We start from the raw sequence: 12,090 nt of genomic DNA, 5'->3' as shown, positions 1-12,090 counted from the left end.
GACACCTCTCGGTCTCGCAGCCTGCCAATGAAGCTTTATTCTGTTGACAACACATTTACGATTTTACTGAGGCAAAAAGAAAAAACAAGCGGGACAGCCAAGTTGTGGAGAGCAGTTAAGTGCAGACAGTCGAGGCTGCCGCAGGAATAGAATAATGCCAGCATTTCTTTGATCTCTGAGCAACTGTACGGCCCAAGATGTTGGGAAACAGCACTGGTCTGGATGTCTGCACGTTTTAGCTAGAACTGGCACAGCTGCTGTGATATTCTGGCATTTTTGAAAAAAATATTCTGCAGCGCCACATCTCTCTTTAGTTTGGCTGCTGTTGATATCTAGTTTTCACAGGTGTGGGGAGCAGTCGGGTTGCCGCGGCTGCAAAACCCCCCACACTCAGCATGCAAGATATGAAGCCACGCAGACTCGACCTTGGCCCACCTTCGTCTGCTCTATTTATTTAAACTCTCGGCCCTTTCGCCAAACAGGGGTCTCTTCTTTTTGTTGAAAGTTTAGTCTGTGTGCAGACCACTGGCACTGTCTACAAAAACAACTCCACCGTCCCGCTCAACCTGAGCTGCAAAAACAGGCCAGAGTTTTACTTGGATGAAAACCTGTTTGTGTCGACGATTAATGGAGTTAGAGGTAAAAATTAAAATTGAATTTGATCAGACGTATCCTCATTTGAACCCTAATTGTGCTCAACTGTACACAGACTATCATTAAACACTATCATCAAGCTAATTATGACTATTACTATCATCACTAACACTGTTGTAGTGTGGGGAATTAGAAGATATACAACAAGGCCTGTTAGCTTGTGTCAAAGTTTCAGCACATTGACAGCCTTCGTCGACATGTTACGTCCGACTTAAAAAAAAATTTGATTCATGGGAGTAGATGAGATAGATTCTCTCCAAGGTTTTTACTGCTCAGGGTATTTGCATAATTTTGCACATGGTCCAGGATATAAACCGTTTGTGCTCACAGTAGTTTTCCTAGATAAAGATACCGTAAAGCTATAAACTATAAGTGTATTCAACATCCCTCTGAGTACAGTCTGCCACAGCGATGCCAAATACAACTTATGACACAAAAAACAACATCATATTCACGTAGTAAAGTCGTAAACTAACCGCGTGATCGAGATAAAGATACTGCAGTCAGGTCATTTCCTCTGCAGGAGCATTTCACATACTCAATTTCAGGGGCTGTGCAATGTCCATGTGACCATAATCTAACATCCATCCTCAGCTGACCTCACATGACTAAACTACTACAATCGCACACACCCACACATTGGACCAGAGTAGTCCACCTCCGCATAAAGAGCTGGTTCACCGACTCCCTCTTTCACCACAAATCTTTTGATGCGCCCCCCATTTCTTGCCATGACTTGCTCGCCCCTCCCCCGTCCGATTGTGTGAGCATGAGAAACGCTGAAGTGTCCCAGAACCCAAACTTCCCTCTGTGGAGCGACTTCCCTCCCCCTCTCTCTACAAACGGACATGGTTTACCACAGTTTTCAGATATAATGATACGGTAGGGCTCACAGAGGTAATGTAACATTAAACTGGATTTTAACTCATGTTGACGGAGAAATAAGAAAAAAAGGATGACCCTTCACACCCGTGGTCTTTTTTTTGGCGTTTTCATTCTGATGTTGGGACTTTGAGGATGTGCAAAATGGTCCAGTTCATAAATTTCACCACTGGACAGAAAATTATCCCTTCTACCACGGGCACATCCAGATAAATGACAATTTCCTGTTCTTGAACATCAGTTTTCATTCTCATGGGAGTGTACCACTGATGGGTTCAAGTATATCAAGATTAAAAAATGTTTCAGCTCAATGCACTTCATCGTTTTGCAAAACTGACTCGGCTCTCTAGCTGCAAAAATTATAAACTTTTAGAGGATTTCTCTGTTTGACGCAGTGACAGAATTAGAAGGCACTGCCTCTGGTCAATGAGCTAGATCAGGTAACTTTAATGTCCGTGGAAGTTTGTTAATCATTTTCAATGTTTATGACAGCAAACTATTTCTTGTTAAGTAGGGAAATTATCCCTGATATCTCCGAATACGATTAACTGTCCTTAAATGCCGATGGATTTCCTGGTTCCAAATTTTAAAAAGCAACACCGATGTTCTGCTTTAACTTCCCCTCGATTGACTGAAGTGTGCCATGTTATCATCAATGCCGAAAGGCTTTTGTAAATTGCTGGGCACAAACCACAGAGTTTAAACCTCTTTTCTGTAGGTGAAGATCAACATTAAACGTCTTTGCCCACGGGGCGTAACATCAGGCATCATCAGCAGGATCATCATTGTATCACCACACAACTGCTGCACGTGCTCAAGTGATCTTGCCAACAATGGACATCTAACCCGGAAGGTGGGTGTCGGGTAGATAAAAGGGACACGGCAAAATGATACCCATTGTGGTCACACACACACACACACACACACACACACACACACACACACACACACACACACACACACACACACACACACACACACACACACACACACACACACACACACACACACACACACACACACACACACACACACACACACACACACACACACACACACACACACACACACACACACACACACACACACACACACACACTTGTTGAGATAGAGGGGAGAGCTTCAGTGCATTCAGGTGGCGTCAACAAAGAAAGAGAGCGTTTCGTTAATGGTGAGAAGCTTATGATTAAAGGTGTTAATTTACGTATCGCACATCGCTTTTTTGTCGACATCTAATTTGTGATATATGAAGTTGTAGTGTCTACGTAGTGACCTAAATTAGTTAAGCTCCCTAAAAACATAGATACAATAAATTTTGTTAACAGCGGGGGTTTTTTCCCCCCACATTCCGACTTGAAGACTCACAACTCTGGAAATGGGATCTTTCCGAGGAGCACGCGAATGCCCAACTGGTCTTACTGGGAAATGAATTACAAAGATCGATTTGGAATCAGCCAAATGACCCAGCAGAGATAAACACTGCTCACACCTTTGAGGCACCACTGGACTTTTTTCCAGTACTTTTTCTGCCTTCCTCTTGAACTTTATCGCACTCTGGTTCAACCCTGAGACGGCCTCCTTTCCCAGTCCTCCTTTTCATTTCTTCCCTTTCCCGTCCGGTATCTCTTTGTGTTTCAATCTTTAACTGCGATGAGAGGCTTTCTTGTACAATATATCCATGAGAGTTTTGAACATTTTGTTCAGTGTGGCAGCCAACATTGAAACTTCCCCCCCCCCCCTTTTTGCACTCATATCCATATGAAAGGCCAGTCCAGTTTTACGTCCCACAGAATGTCCCTGCTATGACTGAGGGGTGAGTCACAGTGTCTTTATATGTGTGAGAGGCCTTTTCTTTCATCGGGGGTGGTCTGCTCGCTCACTGATGACCTGCGCTAACAGGCTGGTACTGACTGATACAGTCATTATCACATAGGCAAACACTTTCCGGTACGTGATGTACCACACGGTGCAGGGGGAGCTCTTCTGAGACATGAGGTATTCCCACTGTCTGTCTCACACACACACACACACACACCTCTTTGTCTGGCAGCAAACAATAGACTGCAGTGAGGCTTAAGATGCTCATACTGCTGCAGCATCAGTCACAACAGTGCACATTCCCCTAAACCACATCACCATGTCAGCACCGTGTTTACGCCACAAAACAGCACTAAATAGGTTCAAGTCTTAAGAACAACCAGATCTGCCCTTCGACAAGGATCACTCGATTCCCTGTGGGGTTTCATGGGATTTCTACTGTATTAGGTATCCTGGAGCAAGGCAGAAAGTGAGAGTGGGATGCAAGGAGAAGGAATATCATGGGAAGAATATGATTATGATACGACTCATATCATCGAGCAGAGATGTGCTATCTGGATGTTTCTGCAGGACAGGAAAGACATGAGCAGAGCGTCGGCGGGTTGTTTGAGCCAATAGGACATCAAGTAAAAATGAATTATCGCAGTAAATGGCACCAGCGTGACCAAAATACATGAATGGTTAAAGATCTCACAGCGTAATGACGATTCATGTAATGTTGATAGGTCAGGTTAAAAGTAACTAAGTATTTTTTTTATGTAAAAGATTTATTTACACGTGCGTACAACATTTGGGGGATATAGCAGAATTTCTATTTTGTGCAGGAATTGAATGGGTGTGCTGATTGTTTGGTCTGTCACCTACAAGGTTATCTGATAACAAAACATGATCTTAGTGGCTTAGGCACATGCTCAACATTTTTACTAGGGGAAAGTCAGTCAAGCTACGCAAAGTATGTAAAAGACAACAAGGTCAAACTTACCTTCCCAAAAATAACTTAGATATTCCCTAGATAAAGACCAGCGTGAAAGATGCTTTATGTTGATCAGTGTAAGCAAAAGTTACACTATCTAAGTTACACTATCTAGTTAATTAACCAAAACTTTTGCATATTTGGCAAATGTCTTATCAGCAACACACAACAGGTCAATTCATCTCCAGCCATATGAGCTCCAAGGACGGCAAATTGTACGATGGATTACTAGCGGGGCCTTTTGAATTTTTCAAACCCTATTTCTTGCTCGAAATGTGCAACAAGATAAATGCACCGAACCACTGGACGACAATTTAAACAACACTCTGGAGTGTAAGTGTTGATTGCACGACCGGGCGAGGGACATTCCGCGAAGGATTGAGGGTATGAATAGATGTGAATGGTGATAGATTCATTGGTATGCTCACTGGCTGGCTGGCTGGCTGGCTGGCCGGCAGTCAAGACCCACTCCAGAACCGGGATCAATGAGGGAGAGATGGAGAGACAGAGAGCCTGGGACTCGGTTGCCAGTCGGTGTACCGTGGTGTTGTCTTTGAACAAATACACACTCACATGCAAGCACGCGCACGCACAAGCACACACACACAAACGGATGGAGCTCAGTAAGGAGTCTCTCCTTTCATACAGATCTTTTGTCTCTCTGTAATGTCTGGTATGTCGGGATACAGGCTCTGCTCAATGACCTGATTTCTATGGGGCTGCCGAGGCACCAACTTGTGCATGCGTGCATGCGCAAGTGTGTATATGTTTGTGTGTGTTTGTGTGTGTGTGTGTGTGTGCCAGAATGTGCGTTCATCTGCCTGCGAGCCCTTCCTCTGGATAAGACACAGGACTTAGACCAGGCAGACAGACACAGACTGAGATAGATCCAGCCAATAAGAGGGCAGGAAACACACACACACACACACACACACACACAGACACACAGACACACACACACACACACACACACACACACACACACACACACACACACACACACACACACACACACACACACACACACACACACACACACACACACACACACACACACACACACACACACACACACACACACACAGCCTCGCATGGAGTAAACAAAAAGGCCTCAAGTTCCCATAGCGGGAAGGCCGACATAATTGGATGCGGAAATATTCTGTGGGGAAACTTGTTTCGAGTCAGCAGAATAACTGCAGCCCGAGACACAGTTAATTCAATAGATGATTGTTTCATAGGTTCACCAGTGGCAGGATATTTGAAAATGAGTATGCAGCCAATGTTTATTTAAACTAACAATGAGTTTTAAGAGACAATCCTGAGGATTTCAATGGTGGAGGGAAAAATCCTTCTGACTGAGCAATTTAATACTCAGCAAGCTTGATTTCTGCTGTATATAAGAAAAAGCCATTTTGGGAAGAAAAAAAAACCTACCCTGTCTCTGTATGAAGATCCTGAGCAGCGGGTGAGCCGTCGACACCGCCTTGCAGAAGTTGTCGTCGTTGTTGATCGGCAGCAGGTCTCCGTGGATGTCGGCGTAGCCAATCATCACCTCCATGTTGGCGATGCGATGAATGTGCAGAATAAGTTTGTAGAACTCCTCAAACTTGCCGGGCTTGACCCGGTCCACCGAGAACCGGCGGAACTCTGCCCCATACTGGAGGAGAAAACAGGATCAGAAGAAAGAGAATGTAAGGGGGAATGTCCGGGACAGTCGGTGCGACGGCCAAACAGGAAGAGGAAACTGGGATGTCCAACCTCGTGCATATTATTTTAACCGTTTGACTGGCACACATAAAACTAACGGGGTGGAAATCCACAGAGACTCTTGTCACAATTGTGGCCGTGACCTTATGTAAATAAAGATAAAAAGGTACAGAGGAAGTAGTCTGTGAGCAACAAACAAACCAGTTTCAATCATTTTCATAGACATAGCCTGAAAGTCATTTCTGAATTTCTGAAACTAAAGATATCTCCAGCTTAGTGAGAAGAACTACAGATGTGTCAATTGACTGTTGCAGGATGGCTGCAAAAACACCATCACCGGCTCATCAAAATAACGTTTATACAGTATCAACACTGTAAGAGTTGGTTCAGCTCATTTTAATAAGAAACACTGTTTGTATCTGGTTCCACTTGGTTAAAATATGCACCACAACAAAAGTAGCTATTTCAGGCTGTTTATCTGCCTTGTGACAACAGTGAGGCTAACCACGTTCAAACAATGTGTGAACACTCCCAAGTCAGAATGAGCGGTGTTTTCTTCTTCTTCCCCCTCCTCCTCGTTTGAATGAAGCATTAGTTTCACATTTTGGGAACAAGTCATGAGAGTGCTATCGACCTTGTCCTCTACTCGTCTCCGAGAGAGTGGATTAGTGTTTTTTCCACAGTGTGTCACAATACGGAGTGTGACTGAGACTACGCGCCTTCCAAAGTTGTTTGATCGCCGTGCAGTGTGTGTGCAGAGTGACTGGTGACGGGGGGGGGGGGGCCACAAATCACACGTTCGTTCACCAGGAGAAACCCTGGACAATGAAGAGTCTATTCTATTCTAGTATGTCTGGTCCCCAAGTAGACAAAAGCTTTTGCAGCTCTATGGCATCGTCTGACCTCTGCTTGCGCTCGAGCCCCGACTACAGCTGATGTGCAGGTTTCTGTACGTATTCGCAGATTCTTTCACACATTTACAGCTGTGAATCAGGAGGTAGAGAGGGGTCGTCTGTGTGTGGATATGGGTGACTGTGACTTGGACTGTAAAAGCGCGTTGAGGGGTCGATAAGAGATCTATATAAAAATTACAAATTTCAGTTGCACATCACTTGAGGCTTTGACCAGTGGGACAATGCTGTTGCTGTACAATAGAACAATATAGGTAGACGAGTAAGATAATCTCAGCAAGTACAATTGACAGTGGCAGGCAGCTCTGCCTCCCACCCGCCATCTACGCACACGGAGCGCAGACTTGAACAATCGTGCACCAGCTTTTTTTCCCGGCTAAGCCGCCGACCCACCAATGAGAGCACGGCTGAGGGTCACGGCGGGGTCACCATGTGAGTCATAGACAAGCGTGGACGTGAGGGGAGGGAGGAGGGGGTACGACTGAGGCACAAAATCACAGCTCAATAAACCGCACAGGACACACAATTGCTGTAGCGCCAGTGTCTGAATCACAGCGCTAATTTGTCGACTAAGGTGCCGCTTGTTACTGTAATCATCAGCTCACGGCGGAGGGAAGCTGACGGCAGAGGGGAAGAGAGGGGAGACGATCGGGGAGGGAGGGGAGGGAAAAACTGCTGACGCTGTTGCAGAAGAGAGAGAGAGAAGCAGTATAAAAGAGCGGGTGGGGGGATACCAGCTCTGTAATTAGAAGATGACACATGAATTTAAGAGGGGGGCATATTAGGAGGGGAGGCCAGTTGTTACTGTAGGGCTACGGAGGCGTATACTGTATGCAACAGTGGCACCCAACTTAGAGTCCAACCAATAAGACTCAACCTACATTCAAAGACGACACCAGAAGCAGACAAACAGGTTTGTCTGAGTTCAACAAGTGTACTTGAGGTGAAAACCGGGACACCGATCGGCCGTTATCAACTATTTTATTGTACTTTTTTTTTTATCATGTTGAATTTGACTCACGGAATCATAATTCAACCTGCGCATTGTCAATACGCTCAGTCATCGCTCCCAATCTGAATGTTCTCTTGCCACCGACTGTACATAGCGATCAGTCAGGACAATCTGTTTTCATGAGCAGAACATGGCCCTCGGGTACGAACAAGTCTGAACACGGGGCGATTAACCACAGGCTTCAAAACTGAACCCAAACCCAGGAATACATCCTCGCAAAAAGTGACATCACCCGTCCTCCCGGGCCTATCAGAGCCGAGCGATGTCAACGGGTTGAAACATGTCGTGGGAGACGCTAAACTCTGACACACTGGAGAAAAACGGGATATAACCGACTTTGGTTTTTCACCAGGATTGGCTTTGTCCTCAAGTAATGCTCAACATGTGAGGGACAACTCGCCTGGAAAATCACACACGTTGTTGTTGTTGTTGTTTTTGGCATTTTAGAAGACAAATAAATACATGTATAAATATTCTACAAGGGCTGCAAGCTGAACCACAAAAGAAAAGCTCGTTAAATTCGGAAAAATTTAGTATCTGAAAATCTGGTCAAATCAATATGAGGGAACAGAAAGGGCGGGGGCTAACACCCACCCCCAACATCCCTTCGCACTCTCCCCGTCTGTGATAAGAGCTTACAGTGAGTGAAACCAGCTCCTGGCTCAGGCTCCAGGACAGGCAGCCACACACCTCCAGTGTGATCCCTGATAAGCTTATCATCGCAGCGGTTTCCCCTGAGAAAACCAAACGTGATCCGGTGAGAACCCGACGCACCACACGTACCAGACTCACGAACAGGTCCGAATATCCCACTCAACTACTGTTAATGAGTCCATTGCTGGAGCACTGATTGGCCATGGAAGATTTTGAGAGCTACCCACCAAACAATTAACTATCTTAGATAGAACAAACTGCAACAAATTATCCCAATCGTATGACATACATATTGTTGTTCTGATTCGTCGATCGGTCTATAGTCAGCAAACCGTAAAAAAAAATGCCCCTCACAAGTTTCTAAAGGTCAAGGTGACGTCTTCAAACATCTCAACTGTCGAAACCCAAAGACATTCAGTCACGAATCATAGATGACAAAAAAATGATTCTCTTTCTGTTGAACAACTAATCTATCAATTGACCAGTTGTTTCTGCTCTCACGTCAATCTGGGCGTGGAGTCGCGGTTTCAATCGCCCATCAGCTGATCACCTGAGACAACTGGAGTTCATGAAGAAAGATGAAAATTCAGAAGTGCTGCTTTTTGGGAGACCATCACTGGAGCTACCTGCTAGATTTGATTTTATTCAAATTGCTCAACTGCCATTCTTCCTTAGCTCAGGTGAATCGTAAACTAAATGGATTCACACTTGTACTTCAAATCCTCTGCCATCGTCTCCTGCTTTGCTTTCTCCGACCAAACTTCCCACTGCCACCGAGGCGAGGAGGAAGCTGCCCCTGGTTCACAACAAGCTGCTCGTAACAATACCAGGAGGAGAACAGAGGACAGATTGACGTTATTTTAGTGCGATGACCGAGTCATATATTGTGATCCAAAAAAAGGAATACGCGTGACGTTAGTAGGACAAGTGAGTCAGCTCTGCAGTGGGAATGCACTGACGTTGCTGAACCTGGCCGTCCTCGCCACGCAGCCCCTGGCGTGGAGGTCCCACCCACCGACGGCCTCTGGTGCAGTACAGCCGTGAGAGTGACCACTCCAGTTTCTGCGGGACAAACGTGAAACTGACCCTGCCTCAAAACAAAAAACACAGATTCCTGATTATCCTTGTAACCCACTGTTTGAGTCATCGGTGATCCTGTATGAGCACATTGGTTAATGAGATGCTCTGTCCCAGTGACCCAATGAAACTGGGCAGCCAACACTCCCAGTGAAAACGACCTGTGGACTGAATGAATCACCTCACACCAGCACGACATTTGACAGGTTGTGTGTGTGTGTGTGTGTGTGTGTGTGTGTGTGTGTGTGTGTGTCTCATCCTTTCACATATGTGCAGACACACTCATGTGTAAGCGGGCATGCGAGTGAATACAACAGGTTGCTGTGGCGTTACTGGAATCTACCAGAGAAAAAAAAGTTTGGTCACAGGTGAGTCCTCCAAAGGCTTTGGCAAAAAAAAATGAAGAAATGATAAAGAGTCCAGTGTTATTGTATATGTGGTCAGGATTGGACACGGTGTCGTGTGTTTATTTCCCTTCTGCAAACACACACAGTAGTATGCACCACACTATTAAAAAAGCTCATTTTGTTAGATTATAGGGAAATTGTGGCTAAACAAAACTAATCCCTAATGTGATTCTGACGTGGAATATTTCACGAGGTTTGACGAGATTCTCGTGTCCAGTGCATTGAGCCTGAAATTGGTGAAATAACTGGTGATGTACTTGCAGGGGGGGGGTCAACTTGATGTGTGCAGCTGTTACACACATCAAGTTAAAACTAAAAACAACAACAACAACAACAACAACAACAACATCAACGTGTGTAGGCTGAAACTATGTGGCACAAAACCCCTCAGCGAATGCAACATAATGATCATCTGATGAAACCTCCTTATGGTGAAGAACTCATGGTGCAAAACCAGTTTATGCACGAACAGCCTCGCGACCAGAGAGGGGGGGGGGGTTAGACAATCAGCACCATCTGCATTCCGTCGGAAGTGAGAAGAAAACAATCAGTGCAAATGACACAGAAAACATCCATCGACCGGTGCGTTCACGTTCCGATTCACGAGAGAGAGAAACGGAGCTTCAGGTCACCGAGGGGCTCGAGACGCTGCAGACGGTTCGTCCCGAGCGAGGCGACGCGACGGGGACGGGACGGGGACGGGACGGGATGGGACGGGATGGGACGGGACGCGACGGGGACGCGAGGCGACGGGACGGGACGGGACGGGACGGGACGGGATGGGACGGGACGGGACGGGACGGGACGGGGACGCGACGGGACGGGACGGGATGGGATGGGACGGGGACGCGACGGGACCATGTGAAACTCTTTCCAGATTTTCTTTTTCTCTCCAGCAGATCTCGAGGCGACGCGCTCCCACACCTCGACACTCACCTTGCTCTTCACTTCCACCGCGTTACAATCTGCATTTCGCAGCGGCTGCGACTTATTAAAGCTCCGGTTCATTGTTTTTTCTTCTTTCTTTTCTTTTCTTTGCTGCTGCTGCAGTTTTTAGAGAAAGAAAAAAATCAACAAAAAAAAAAAAAAGAGAAAATCAGCCGCCTTCGCCCGCAGAGAAGAGGGGCTCTGGTCCCGTAGGCGTTCTGCTCTTTAGATAAGCAACGAATCCCCTTGCTCTGCTTCCAGAGGACAGGTTCGTGTTGGTCTGCTGGTTGAATTCCCCTCCGGTAGTTTTAGGAATACTCTCCAACACACGACGGGGAGGACTGAACGGGACAAGAGGAGGCGAGCAACTCGCCGCGCGGACTTGGAGAGAAGTTTTGAAGTGACATCAGCCCTCCCGAAAGAAATGGGATCTCGTGATGCCTTCACTTGTTGCTCGTAATCCCGACACTCCCCGCTGTGGACCGCGTAGTAAGCACGGTCGGAGAGGTCAGGGTCTCCTCCAAAACTAGCGTTTATAATAGGCAACTTAATGTATATTTGTTGTTGATATGTATTTTGTAAGAACACAATGCACGGCGAAGAATAACTACAACTATAACACAATTCATTTATATTTAAATGTTTAACATAGCTACGAACAATTTCAGTATTGTAAAAATGTCAGTCGTGTTTCACCAAGCATTTGTGATGCATTTAATAATAATAATAAAAAATAAAAAGAATAAGAATAAGAATAAAGAAATACGATAATCTTTTATCCGTCCCACTATGGGGAGCTTTGCCAACTTTCAGCCACAGAGGGCATAGTAAACAGAAACACTAGGAAAAAGCCATAAATAAGTAAATATACAATATAAACACGGGGAAATATACAAATTAGAAATATACAATGATAAACGAAATAAATGTAGATCATTTTATTATATTTAATCTTTATTTATAGAGCCCTTTTCAAATTTCACAATACGAAGTTCTTCACATGGCAGCAATGTGGTCGTTCATGGCACTTTACTAACAGTTATAACCTTTCCGACAGCATGTGAAGGC

At 45.4% G+C, this 12,090-nt stretch overlaps 1 protein-coding gene across 1 annotated transcript in view; it reads right to left on the bottom strand.

Moving 5' to 3' along the window:
• pard6gb (par-6 family cell polarity regulator gamma b) overlaps positions 1-11,453 on the bottom strand; it is a 31,086-nt gene extending 19,633 nt beyond the window's left edge. The window contains exons 1-2 of the mRNA XM_035621093.2: positions 11,032-11,453; positions 5,762-5,984 (exon numbers count right to left, since the gene is read on the bottom strand). Coding sequence (XP_035476986.2) covers positions 5,762-5,984; positions 11,032-11,103 — 295 coding nt within the window. The 5' untranslated portion in view covers positions 11,104-11,453. The remainder of the gene's footprint in view (positions 1-5,761; positions 5,985-11,031) is intronic.
• Between the last annotated feature and the right edge of the window lie 637 nt (positions 11,454-12,090).

The sequence above is a fragment of the Scophthalmus maximus genome, chromosome 22, assembly GCF_022379125.1.
Source record: "Scophthalmus maximus strain ysfricsl-2021 chromosome 22, ASM2237912v1, whole genome shotgun sequence".
NCBI classification, from domain to species: Eukaryota; Metazoa; Chordata; class Actinopteri; order Pleuronectiformes; family Scophthalmidae; genus Scophthalmus; species Scophthalmus maximus.
Note: the sequence above shows the minus strand (reverse complement) of the source record. Positions and strands in the feature narration are given on the sequence as shown.